This window comes from Vombatus ursinus, unplaced genomic scaffold, assembly GCF_900497805.2.
Source record: "Vombatus ursinus unplaced genomic scaffold, bare-nosed wombat genome assembly UNPS02014807.1, whole genome shotgun sequence".
Lineage (NCBI taxonomy): Eukaryota > Metazoa > Chordata > Mammalia > Diprotodontia > Vombatidae > Vombatus > Vombatus ursinus.
This window is the reverse complement of record NW_020954585.1, coordinates 58112311-58126845: the sequence shown is the minus strand read 5'-3', so window position 1 is coordinate 58126845 and position 14535 is coordinate 58112311. Positions and strand designations below refer to the sequence as shown.

Below are 14535 nucleotides of genomic sequence, written 5' to 3'. Positions count from 1 at the left end.
TGTAACACTGAGGCACCACAAATAAGAATGGAAGTAAAAAAATTACATCAGAGAATTGTCTGCTAGGAAGAGAAGATGGAGTGATCATATGGTTAGGGTGGACAGCCTTAGGGCTCCACTGGTTCACTGTGATGTCAGAAGAAAACAGAAAAGCCCATTAGCCTATTCACTGGACTGATCCTGGACCCCATAGGGTGAACTTAAAGGAAAATGGACAAGTATATGTGAATTGCATTTGGTATAGTTGGAGAGAACTTCTAAATAAATAAGATGCCTTATTCATTTGAGTATTATAGTAGTAGTAGTAGTGATGGTTTCTCCATTCCTCCAAGAAGGTTTGGTTTGCTTATTGTTGAAACATTTGTTATCCATTGTTTTATGAATATCTTAATAACAAGTTGTTATCCACATAGAAAATGTCAAATATTAGCTTCTGTCCTTGTTGAGCCCTTACCATCTCTCACCTGGACTATTTTAATAAATTTCTAATTGAACTATCTCTTTCTGGTCTTTGATTTATCTAATCCATCTTCCACATTGCTACCATATTGATTTTCCTGAAACACAGATCTGACCATGTCACTCTCCTACTCACAAATTATTGATGGCTTACTATTGTTTCTAGGATAAAACACAGAATCCTCATCCTGGCATTTAAAGACCTCCATAATCTGTCCCTCACCTGTCTTTCCAGTCTTATTTCATATTAATCCTCATTCCCACCCCTTTACATGTTCTTTGTTCCCATCAGACTGACTTCTTGGCTGTTTCCCACAGTTTCCAAAGGGAACTTCTGGAAGCTCTAGTGCCAACTCCTATATGAGGTCTTTCTTAGTCCTAGCCCTTGTTAGCATTCTTTCCCTCTTGAAACTGTAACTGGGCAATCAGGTTGTGATTGATAAGATTTCAAATAATGAAAAATTTGATTTAGAGTGAATTATCAAATGATAATAGGACACATTTAATGCAATCAAAAATTTAGTTAATGAAATGCACATGAGCTAGTTGAAGGTTTTAACACATTGCTACATCATTGTGTGTAGGTGTAATATGCTTCTGTGTACTCTATCAGAGGTCTCCAGGCCTCCTCAGGAGTCCTGTAAAAATCCTGACAGAACCAGATTAAAATCTAATTGGGAAGTGTTTAAATAAAAACATATAAATATATATAATGCAATATTGATCATGTTAAGTTGTGGTTCTCTAAGTCAATAATGTGGCCTGCAAGGATAGGTTTCTATTTAAGTTTAACATTACTGTACTATATTACCAAAGTTGTATTAACACTTTTAAAACAAGTCGTTAATGGACAAAAGGAAGAACACTTGAAATGGGACTCTGCCAGTGCAAAAAGGAAGAGGCTTGTTATTTCATTAGGACAGAAATTTGATATAATTGAATAGCATGACCATGGTCCTAGTAACCCTAAAACAGGATGAGATGTTAGAATGTTGGAATTTAAGGGACAGAATATTATAAAACCCCCAAGCAAAATTAAAAAACAAACAAACAACTTTTATCATCTTTTTGTGGTTTGCAAACAACAACAAGGAAAAGAAGTGTTATAGTGATAGGAATGGACTCTTTTAGCTGTAGAGATTGACATTTGCAATAAAAAAACTCATTCCTCTTAGCAGAGCAGCCATTCATACAGAAGCTTCAAGTTTATTTAAGACAGTGAAGGAAAATGGAAATGAAGTAGATTGATTGGTTCACTTTAAAAATCAAGTTCAATTGCATTTTAAGATAACTGAAGAAGAGGCCAGTGAAGTGTGGATGTGGTAGCTAAAATGCCCTAATCTTTTGATGAAAGTAATTGAAGAAGGTGGATGTACTGATCAACAAATTTTTAATGCAGATGAAACAGTCTTACTCGGGGAAAAGATGTCTTCTATTAACTTACATTTCTAAGAAAGAAAACCAAGATTTGAAGGGCATCAGGATCATCTGACACTTTTATCGAGAGATAATGCAGAAGGGGAATTTAAATTAAAACATATGCTTGTTATTAGTCTTGAAATCCTTGTGTACAACCATCAATTGTTTTCAATTCTTTGATAGTCAAATAAGAAAGCAAGAGTGACTAAAGTCATTTCTGAAGACTATTTCAAGTTATTTCAGTCCAGCTGTTGAAAAATATCACAAGGACAACAATATCGCTTTTAAAGTATTACTGTATAGTATATAATGTAATATAATATATAATGCCCCCAGGTCATCCATTTACACTTGTTTCCCTGTGTGAGAATATGACTGCATATTTGCCAAGATATAAATAAAGCTCTCTACACCTACTATCCATCCATTCATCTATCTTTCTATCCATCTATTTATCTAGTCTATCCATCTATCCTCAGTATAAAAATGTCAAAAGTAGGTCTTGAATGATAAAAATGAAAATTGAGAAGCAAATTTGTATTTCAGTAATTCCATTTAATGTCAAGTGTGTACATTAAATATAAATGATAGGATAAAAGTTAAGCTGTTGGATGAGCAATACTTTGCCTAATGACTCCCAGACTAGTTTTTGTTATTTTGCTTTAAGAAATTTAATTATGTAACTGTGGGCTTATTTTGACATAGCTAGTATTTAAGCTTTTTCCCTGAAATGAAGTCATGAACTTAGTTAAGTTTGTCAGTCCTCTCCACCGGAAATTAGGAGTTCAACAGAAATAATTTTTTTCCTTTCATAACTTAGTCTCTTACCTTTAGTATTTGTGGATTTCAGAATTTGTCCTGTGACAACAGATAACTCATTTTTGTAGAATCCCCAAAATCTCAAATGTGTTCATTCAAAATGAATTCCCCTCTGCCAAAATAAATAGATAAATAAACATACATATATACATACATGTATGTGTGTGTATGTATAATTTGTTAAAGTGAATTTTTTCTCCCACATTAACATTTACTGAGCCATATACATGTACTCTGGTTTGTAATTATCTGGAAAATATGAATATGTTGCATGTCAGTAAGATATATGCAGAAGTAGTTGATAAATTTAACTTCTCATTGGAGGTATTGTAATAATACAAGTGGTTACTCACTTTAATGTCTAAATATTTATTATTGTAATATTGTATTTATAAAGTGTACTAAAGGTATGGGGATTGGATTTTATAATTTCATTGGTATATGGAACTCCCTAATGAGGAAACTCCCTCTACTAATGCAGGTTGAAACTTTCTCTTCAACTTTAAGTCCTAGAGAGATACCTAGTGTAGAGGTGTCAAACCCTCTACCACAAAACTGTCCAAGCAAAACTCCTGAGTTTAGCCAAAGCATGTAAAAACGTAATTGGGAAATGTTTAACAAAATAAAAAAACATACAATTAAGCAAAGATAATATTTATTTGTGGGGGTTTTTAAGGTCAATACATGGCATGCAGGGTTTGAATTTGATACCACTGGCCTAGGGCACTTGACAGGTTAAGAGACTTGCTTAGGGTCACACATCCAGTATGTTTCATAAACAGGACTTATTTAAATCAAGTTCTTACTGGCTTTGAGGCTGTCTTTCTTTAAATAGGTTTTTTTCCCTTTTTTAGAATATAGTTTGGTGTTTTCCTGTATGAAAAACTCAGCACAATTAAAATAACATAATTGTGTTTCCTTTGAATCTTGTATTTGGAGGTAAATTTTTTTTTTTTATTCAGCTCTGGTCTTTGAATTAGGAATGCTTAAAAGTCTTCTATTTCATTAATGCCCATTTTTTTCCCCTGAAAGATTATATTCAGTTTTGCTGGGTAGGTGATTCTTGGTTGTAATCTTAACTCCTTTACCTTCCAGTATATTGTATTCCAGGTCTTCCAGTTAAATGTGGAAGCTGCCAAGTGATCTTCACTGTAGCTGTATGATATTTGAATTGTTTCTTTTTGGCTTCTTGCAATACTTTCTCCTTGATCTGTGAGCTCTTGTATTTGGCTATGATGTTCCTAGGAGTTTTCATTTTGGGATCTCTTTCAGGTTGTGATCAGTGAAATCTTTCAATTTCTATTTTGCCCTCTGGTTCTAGTGTATCAGGACAATTTTCTTTGATAAATTCTTGAAAGGTGTTCTCTAGGCTTTTTTTCTTTTTTTTAGCATGGCTTTGAGGTAGTCTAGTAATTCTTATATTGTGTCTCCTAGATCTATTTTCTAGGTCAGTTGTTTGTCCAATGACAAATTTCACAAATTTTCTTTTTTTTTTTTAAACTTTTTTGATTTTGTTTTATTATATCTTTATGTCTCATGGAGTCATTGGCTTCTACTTGATCAATTCTAATTTTTAAGAAATTATTTTCTTTAGTGAGCTTTTGTACTTCCTTTTCCATTTGGCCAATTCTATTTTTTAGGGAGTTATTTTCTTCGGTAGATTTTTGTATCTAATTTTCCATGCTATTGATTCGTTTTTAAATGATTTTCTTGCCATTACTCTCATTTCTTTTTCCAATTTTTCTTCTCCTTCTCTAATTTGCCTTTTAAAATCCTTTTAAAGCTCTTCCAGGAATTCTTTTTGAGCCTGAGATCAAATTACATTTCTCTTTGAGGTTTTATGTGTAGCCATTTTGACACTATTGTCCTCTTCTAAGTTTTGCCTTGGTCCTCCTTGTCACCATAGTAACTTTTATTTCCTTCTTTTCTTTTATTCAAGTCTTCTTGTACAAAATGACTAATATGGAAATGTTTTACATGATTGCACATTTATAACCTATGTCTCATTGCTTACCATCTCAGGGAGGGGAAAAAGCAAAAAGAAGGATGAATAGAATTTGGCACTCAAAACTTTAAAAAAGACAAATGTTAAAAAATTGTTTTAATGTGCAGTTGGGGGAAAATAAAATATATATTTAAAAAAATAATTATTTCTAAAGCTTTCACATAAAATGTATATAATTGACTATATAAGAAATTTAGAGAGTTGCTGTGGGCCCTAAGAGTTTAGGATGTCTTCGATACAAGACTTGAACCCAAGCCTTCTTGCTGCCAAGAGTGTCCCTCTGCTAATGCCATCTGCCTCTTCAGTTTCTCTGATTGAATCCCAGTCTAATAATTCTTGTAGGAAAACTATAGCCTTTTCCTTAAGGATAGGGAAATGGTCTTTATGCTTTTATCTTTATTTGTATTGCCAGTCAAGTCTGTCACTTAGTAGTAGATACCCATATGTGTGTGTGTGTGTGTGTGTGTGTGTGTATTTTAATAGTAAATAAAGATCTAACTGGCTCTGTGGAATATTATAAGAATTAACAGTTTTATAGAAAACAAAGACGACTTCCATAGGAACAATCCTACGACCTAATTTGAAAGCATTTTGGTATCAGTTTTACTGTCAACAAAATAGAAGTGCTTATGGTTGTAATCAGATACATGGGTTTTGGAAGAGGGCCTAGAGACTTTGGAGAAATACAATTAACTTTTTAGTTCCCATACGAGAACTATTAGCTTTAGGTTCCTTTTTATTTATTTACTTTAAGCAGGATGGGTGCAACAATCTTATTCTGAAAATTAGTACTCTAGAATTGAAGATGTCAAGAGCTGGAAGTTGGAAGAGGCTATCTAAACCAAACCTCTTATTTTGTCAGTGAAGAAACTGAGACCCAAAGAAGTGAAGGGCCTGGCCACATTCACATAGATGGCAGTGCCAGGACTGGAACTTAATTCTTCTGCCCCCAAAATACTGCTCATGTCTCCATTACTCTCTGTTCTTCAGTTCTCCTCTTCCCTTTCTGACTGCTTCCTTGTCCTCTCTGCTGGAGGCTTGGGAAATAACAGTCATTAAATACTTACTATGTATATTCAGTGCTAAATGCTTACAGAGATACAAAGACGTAGTAATTTAGCCCACATTAGTTAAGCTACCTATTGGGTACATAGTAAAAAACTATCCTTCTCCAGTTGAAAATAAAGTGGGATCAAATGAGGTAATATTTGTTAAGTACTTAGTACAGTGCTTATAGTAGGTGTTTAGTAAATGCTTATTTCCCTCCCCTTCCCCTCAATTTTGCTCTCACCCTTACCCTCCCTATGCCCATCTACTCTGTATGGATAATTACTAAATCTTTATCTCTAGTCCTTTTATTTCAGAATCTCCTGACTTATATTTCTAACCAACTACAGACAAACTTTCTCATTCTCCAAAACCTCTTTGTTTATTTCTGTTCTAGTTATAAAGGCTTGTAAAACATCAGCTGTATCCTCTATCTTCCTTGACCTCTTGTTTCTTCGTCATGTCTGATTGAGCTCCAGATTTTCCTGCTCTGGAATATCTGTTAAATGTCTCCTCTTTTTCATTACCAGTGGCACTGGCCTCTCCAGTTCAGGCTGATGTCCTTCAGGGCACATACTGCATCAGAATCATCACTATTAACCCAAGTGTTTAGGACAGTGTATTGTAAACAGACATTTAATAAATATTATATGAGTTGATGAATTTTATAATTATCTCCACATCTTCCTGCTTCATGGATACTAAATTTTTGACAGATCTCTTGTCTCCTTACTCCATTTTGGAAGTACTTCTATTAGATAAGCATGCTGACTTTATTGAGAGAGAAAAGTAAATATCTCATATGAATCATCTAAATTAGATGATGTCTTTATGCCTCAGCCCAGAATATTTCTAAGAGTCCGCAGACAAAAATTAAATGCTTTTCCTCATGGTTTTCTTGAACTTAAATCTGTTTTTTGGCAGTTGGTAGCTGTGTGCCTGGATAAGTCATTTAATTTCTCTGTACCTCAGTTCCATCATCTATAAAATGGGAGTGGTAACTCCCTTCTTCATAGGATAGGTGTGAGGAAACTACTCTGTACACCTTAAAGTGTTTACATAAATGTTATGTTGTTATTGAGTTGAAGATGTGTATGTGTAGTTGAAGGTAATTGGTTAAATAATCAGAATCACAGGAACATACTTGGCCAGTTTTATTCTTTGGAAATAACTTACGTATTAGTAACATTTCTTTCATTTAGGCAGCTCAGCAAATCATTGAACTTCAGGAAGCTGCACAGATAAATGCTGGTTTACAGCCAACTAACTTGGGAAGGAACAACAGCCTCCATGATATGAAGACTGTAGTAAAGACCTGGAGGAATAGGTTACCTATTGTATCAGATGATTTATCTCACTGGAGCAGCATTTTCATGTGGAGACAACATCATTACCAGGGTAAACCTACCTGGTCCGGCATGCATTCATCATGTAATTTTCCAGACAACCCACTGTTTTTGTTGTTGTTGTTATGTGGGGGGAGGTGGATGGGGAGGAATTGGTGTTTTCCACTTTTTGTTACTAGAATGGAGTCAGACAGGGGTCACCAACTTGCCAAATGGTGAGGACCATGTGGGGTCAGGTCACTTTTCTCGGAACTCTTGAGTCCCTGAGGAACAACTGGAATAGCTATGCTGCTGCTCTCACCTTGCCCCATTCTCTGTTCTCCCCCCTTTCCCTACTCTTGAACTCCAGAGCCTGTTATTGGGCTCATGTGGTCAGGGTTTTACAAGACAACCTTCATGGTGTAATTAGCTATGGTGGCGATGTTGAGTGCAATGTGTAAGTATATTTGTTTTTTAATGAAAAAAGTATATAAGTATGATACACAACAAAAGTAGCTTGGGTTCATCACAAATCTCCCATTTTCATAAGCCATATATTCATTTTGTATTTTTAACAAACCTTATTATGACACTTTTTTTCCTATGTTGGTTTAACTTATACTAATAGTTTATTTCTTTGCTTTCTAGCTATTGTAACTGCCTATGAAAATAGTTCGCAGCATGATCCCAGTTCCAATAATGCTATGCTTGGGGTTCATGCATCAGCTTCAGCCATCATCCAGTATGGAAAAATTGCTCGAAAACAAGGACTGGTCAATGTAGCTCTGGATATATTGAGCCGTATTCATACTATTCCTACGGTACCTATTGTGGATTGTTTTCAGAAGATTCGACAGCAAGTCAAATGCTACCTCCAGTTGGCTGGAGTCATGGGCAAAAATGAATGTATGCAGGTAGAGTGCTAATGGGATGTCTTCTTTTTGAACATAATCTCCAATCATGAATTAAACAAGGCAGTAAGAAATTTGAAAACAATCATGTTCAAGGAATTGAGAGAGAGAGTGTTTTCAAAAGAATAGTGTAATTATAATAGCAACTAGTCATTTAATTATGTTGTACAACTTCAGTTCCACTGTTTGCCTATTTTTTCCTTAACTATATTACAGAGACTTCAGAATTAGGATTTTGAGTTTAATTTATTTGATGAAGGGGAATATTAGGATGAGTAAATGAAACCGGACTCAAAAAATGTTAATGATGCAGAGTTAAAGTTTCTAAGACTAAAGTTTGTCAATTAGTGACTTAGTTAAACTGTTTTACTGTTAGATAATTGACAGCCAGTAATTGACATAACTATATTATTGTCTTCTGGTAAAGGGTGGGTTAGAAAAAGGCTCTCAAGGAGATCATTACTTCTATCAGTCTTTTATGTTGTTTTTTATATTATTGATCTGGGAATTCAATTTCAGTAATTTTCCCACACAGACACACAATTTCTCTTAACAGGGCCTTGAAGTCATTGAATCCACAAACTTGAAGTATTTTACAAAGGAGATGACGGCTGAATTTTATGCTTTAAAGGGAATGTTCTTGGCACAGATTAACAAGTATGTATATTAGGCAAATGAGCTGTCTCCATATAAGACAGGTGTAACAGAAATAAAATGCATCCAAATGTTTAAGCAGGGATGTCATTCAGGAGGTAAAACCAGTACCAAGTTCAAGCAAGAAATTGCTTTTCCTCTATAATGTGTCACATACAGTACCTCATAACAAGATAGTAGCTTTCAACAGGAGATTGATAAGTCATTTGGATGTGCTTTTTTTTTTTTTTTTTTTTGTGAGGCAGCTGGGGTTAAGTGACTTGCCCAGAGTCACACAGTCTTATGTATATGAGGCCGGATTTGAGCTCAGGTACTCCTGAGACCAGGGCCGGTGCTCTATCCACTGTGCCACCTAGCTGCCCCAGTTTGGTGTGCTTTTTTAAAAAGCTTTTCAGAAACTAGTTGAGTGAACCCTTAAAACTTCTATAATGTTGATTCAGTTCCTGTTGAACCCAGTAGTAGATAGAGAAGGTTTTTCTGAAGATTTCATCTTTTGGAAAAATAATAATTCAAATGAAATATTTGTTAAAAGAAAATAGCTGGAGTTATCAATAAAAAGAGATGACACTCAGTGATTCAGATGTACAGTGTTTAAGTTTTTGCTCAGTTTAAGAAAATGATTTTGTTTATAAATCATAGTATATGTTAACATCCTCTTTTGACTATAATTGAATGTGTTTACATATGGGATTATGATAATCACAGGATTTCAGATCTGGAAAGACCTTAGGGATCTTTTTGTCCAGCCTTCTTATTTTCTAGTTGAGGAACCTGAGGCCCTTAAGAATTGGCATAATTTTTTCCAATCCCATGCAGCTGGTTAGTGTCCAAAATCAGGACAAAAACCCAGCATTTTAATCTATTTATGCAAAAACTGAAATGTTTGATTAATATTATGTAGATCCATAAATTATATTGACTAGAAGTTGTACTCTATCATCAGTGGGCTAAACTGTTTAGAAAAAGGTATAGAATAATTATATATTAATAAATACTTATTTACAATTATCTTAAGATTCCTACCAAGCCCTGGAAAAATTTTTTTTTAAAATACTGACACTAATAAATTAATAGAATATTTCAATGGTATTTGGGTACTTCACTGAAGTTTTACCCTAGTACCTCATCATATTATAGAGATGACCCTGGGCCCTTTTATTCCCCCCCCCCCCCCAAGTTTATTGGCACTTTTAAATTTTAAATTTTTTAATTTTTTAGTTTTGTTAATTTAAAAAAAAAATTGTGGCCTTTTTGTATCAGTTATTTGCTAATGTACCCTCCCTCATTGAACTCTCTTTAAAACAAACAAAAAATTTCCTTAAAAGCATTCCACAAAGAGATTCTGAGAAAACACAAGAGGGGTTATCGGTCTCCATCATGACCCTATTTCCAGCTTGCTACTCTAGAGACATTGGGGAGTTTCCCTTTGAGTAAGATCCAGAACACCCTCTCTCGGTTGAGCTGAGTTATCTCACTCCCAATGGGAGAGCTCCTTCACTCTGTATTGTCTGGTATATATTCTGCCATGTATACCTTCTCTGATTTCTGTTTTGCTATGATTTGGATAAATGGGTTTCTTTGCTAAGAAAAAAAAAAGCATTCCACAGCCACCACTGACTGCATGTGTAACATTTTTCACCTATAATCTGTATCCTTTCTCCTAAGAAGAGGGATATTTGTGTTATCCTATGTTCTCTGCAGCCAAGTTTCTTCATTACTGTTAATCTGAATTCAGATGAACTAAAAAGTCATAAAGCACTAAAAGTCTTTTTAAAATTTATATTGTATATTGTCATTGTATATGCTATTGCTTCTGTTTTCTTAACCAGGTACCCCTTCTTGTCTCTTTTGCTTTGCTCATAGTCCCATGTTTTCTCTGAATTCCTCTAAGAACAAGCAACAACATTCTTTGCTGCACAGAAGTTTACATTCAGACTCAGAAAAATCTGACTCATTGTCTCTATACTTTCTTAACCTCCCCTTTCTTCTTGATCCCTTTTACTCTGGCTTCCATCTATATCATAGTCCCCAAATAACTACGTTGGAGGCCAACAGTGATTTCTTTATTAAATCCAATGGCCTTTTTCTCAAGCCTTATCCTTTTTTACCTCTCTGTAGCATTTGACATTGTTGACCAGCTCCTCCTCTCTGGATGCTCACTTCTCCCTGAATTTTTGTAACATTGCTTTCTTGTATGTAGTTCTTATCTATCTAAATGATGCACCTTTGTAGTATCATCATTCATGTTCCATCCTCTGTGTGTTAGTGTATCCCAGAGTTCAAAACCTAGAAATTATCCTTCACCCTTCATTTTTTCTCACTGTACACCGCAGTTGCCAAATCTTGTTGAATCTAGCTCTTCGTATTTGTCTTCTATTCTTTTGTCATACCATAAACCACTCTAGTTCAAGATTTTATCACCTGTTCTGTGGACTAATTCAATAACCTTCTCTTTCTGCCTCTAGTCTTTCCACTCTAATTCATCATTCATACCACTGCCAAATATTGCTATTAGTTGCACTCAAATTTGCTATTGCACCCAAATGTATTATTTATTTCAAATTATTTTGAATGGAATTTCTCTATTTCTTCCTTCTGAATTTATTTTTCAATTTTCTTTAGAAGGGCTGATTTCTGGAATTTCTTTTTTATCCTGCTTTACAGAAGCAATTGTTGCAATGAATTTTTTCATTGAATCTTGAGGGGGAGAGCAATATTGTCTCAGTACATCAATTGCAATGGAGAATTTTTCCTTCTCTTTGCCCCTATTTTTTCATTTCCTTTTTTCTTATTGTTTCAGCTAGAATTTCTCACATGATGTTAAATAATAATGCAATGCTTAGTTTTTTAAAGAGAAAGTAATGTGCTATGATCAGCTTGGCTTTTATCCCAGCTCTTTTACTTTTTAACTTTGGACAAATAACCTAATCTCTTTGGTCCCTAGTCTTCTCTGTAAGAGGGAGATGATAATTCTTATATCATTGACCGCATAAGTTGTGAAGAAAGCACTTTAAACACCTTACTGTGCTATATAAATGTGAATTGCTGTTACTATTATTAAAGATTGTTCTAGAATAGTTCGTATTTCGGCCAATCCGAACCTGCTGTAAAAGTTGTGATTTCTGTGTGGTCAGTTGTGTCTTTTGTCATTGAAGGACTAGCAACGAAGTGACTCATTACCAGAAGGTTGACTATTAGATGGTGAATATTTTGGCTGTAGCAAGTCATGAAGACCATGTGCTAAGTAAGGCATGGATGGTTTTTTGATGAGTGTTGGTGGAAGCAATATCCAACAAGAGTTTTTGATATAATATGAGTGAGGAAATGAAAAGACTTCTTGAGTCCTGTAGTCCCCACCAACAATTGATAACTTTCAAAATATAAACTGTGATAGAAATTAACGGTCATATGAATATGTGTTTGTCATTCCTTGTCGCCTAACAGCGACCTGTAATCTGTGCCAGAGCAGCCTAACCAAGGACATGGAAAGCTGCTGGGGAAAATAAAGAGGCTGTATAATATAGACGCTAATTAGCTTTTTAATCAGCTATTTGACAGGCAAGTTTATTTGCATTTGCATCATGTTTTCCATAATGCTAGTCATTTTAATTTCTGCATTACCACAAATCATAATTACAAAGCTATGTGGTCTCCTATTGAACCAGTATTCAGAGTTCTTTTTTTTTTAAGCCCTAAATAATTCTTACAACTTAAGTATATTGGATTTGTTTTTTAAATATGCTAAAATTTCTCTCAATTTTTGATTTTTAAAAATTTTTACACAAAAGGGAAGAGCACCATTAACCTAAGATTTCTTGAAAGTGTTAAGTTCTCTTCTTAATGGTATTATATAAATATAAATATGAAAAGAATACATCTGGTATAAGTAGGTGATGAATTTTATAAATTTTTTAATCATTAAATGAAGTTAGTTGTTACGATATTGGTGTGAGATTGTAATTCTTTGGGTAATGCTGGGATAGTTTGTTCCCTTGATGTTTTCTTCTCCACTCTTTTTATGTCATTCTAGTCAGATATCTTTCGGAAAAACACTTAACTTAATCTGTAGTAATGAGATTCAGGGATAGCACAGATGAATGAAAAATCTCTTTGCAGACTATTTTAACTAGCATCTTCTACCTTCTCACTGACAAAGCCCACAATCTCCTACAAATCAAAATATGACTTGGGAGTTTCACTTGATGGAAGTGTTAAGAAGCAATCAGAGAAGCCAAGAGGAAATCTAGGGAGGAGGTATTGGTTAATCCACAAACTAGGGGAGGAGCCCCTGAATAGTAGAACTAGTACTGTTGTGTTTCTGAAAAACTTTTTAAGACAGATGTTTATTTCTGATTTTATTTTGGCTGCCAACTGATATTATCTAGTAATTTAAATTAATACTTGTTTTCCATTCTTTTCCTCCTCTATTTTGCTTTAATAACTCTTACCTTCTTTTTGAAAGGTGGATAGATCTCAGAGCTGAAATTAACCCTAGAGATAAGGCAGCAAAGAGAACTGGGACTGGAGCCAAGAAGAACTGAGTTCAAATATGACCTCAGATACTTAGATATGTGATATTGTGCAAATCATTCTATTTTAATTTCCTCATCTGTAAAATAGAGATAATAATAACACTTCTGACGGTTGTTGTGAGGATCAAATGAGTTATTTGTAAAACACTTTATAAACCTTAAAGCACTATAAAACTGCTAACTAATTATTATCTAACATAATCAACTATTCTATCCCCTTCATTTTGTAAGTTCTATGTTGGTTCAGTGACTTCACCAGGGTCATGTACATAATTAGTAGCAGAGTTAAGATTTGTACCATTTGCCTCCAAATCCAGTGCACTTTCCCCTACACCAAATGGCATTATACCTTTCTGCCTAATAACTGGAAACTTAAGTAATAAAAACAAATAATAGAAGCATTCCTCTCAGAAAAAAAAGAATGTTATAATAAACTATAAAACCACCTGGATATTTTTTATTGAGTATTTTTATAGGCATCACTAATTTTTGGAATTTTGTATACTTTGAATTTTGTGGGGGGGGAAGTGGACTTGGCATTTAAAAATGTTTTCTTCTTATTTCTGCTTTTCACTACCATGAGAGAGAGACAGCAGTTGAAGTAAATCAAAACCCAAATTGAGATTAAACTATAGAAATGGCACAGGGGAGGGGAGAAAGCTTAGAACCAGTGGTATTAGAGCAGACTAGGGAATGAGATTGGTTTGGTAAACGGAGCAGACAGTGGAACCCAGTAAATAGAGAAAGACTGGGGCAGAATCTTATACCTTTGTCTAAAGTGAACAGGCTAATCTGGGGGCCCAAATGGGCAGCAGCTACTTAGTCAGACTTTTCTGTTCTCATATACTACTTTTAAAACTATAATGTTCAACTTCAGATTATGAGAACGTTTAGAAGCTCAGTTCTCTAGTGTCATTTGACTGTGATCACATGTCTTTGTATCTCCATAATGAATAGTTCTCAAAAGGATTTCAAAAATGTTTGTTTAGAGTTAGTAATAACTCATTACTCCCTTCAGTACTTTAAGAATCCGATTTTATCTGTGTGGTACACAGATGCAAATTAAAACCTCTACATGCCATACTGTATACTGTTTTATGAGTTGATGTGACCAGAAAATTGATCTGGTGACCGTAACTGGTGATAAGCTTCTCTAAACTCAGCTAGACAGATTCTCTAACGATGGACAATAGAAACTGTGCTTGGAGAAGTTCCATCTTGATAAGTCCTACCAGAACCTGGGTTCTACTGTTGCAGCCTTCTGGGACATAGGCAATGTCTACTTCGTGATGAGGCAGTGTTGTGATAAGTGGAGAAAGAACTCAGTAACTTTATTTAAAGTTTTTGAGGTCCTTAGAGGAAGG

At 34.6% G+C, this 14535-nt stretch overlaps 1 protein-coding gene across 7 annotated transcripts in view; it reads left to right on the top strand.

The window, feature by feature from the left end:
- LOC114052489 (transformation/transcription domain-associated protein) overlaps positions 1-14535 on the top strand; it is a 169861-nt gene that overhangs the window by 113685 nt on the left and 41641 nt on the right. For 4 of the 7 annotated variants that reach the window (XM_027875131.1, XM_027875132.1, XM_027875134.1 and 1 more), the window contains exons 58-60: positions 6952-7180; positions 7723-7988; positions 8542-8642. In XM_027875131.1, coding sequence (XP_027730932.1) covers positions 6952-7180; positions 7723-7988; positions 8542-8642 — 596 coding nt within the window. The remainder of the gene's footprint in view (positions 1-6951; positions 7181-7722; positions 7989-8541; positions 8643-14535) is intronic. The other 3 variants (XM_027875135.1, XM_027875136.1, XM_027875133.1) reach the window with 1 other exon arrangement.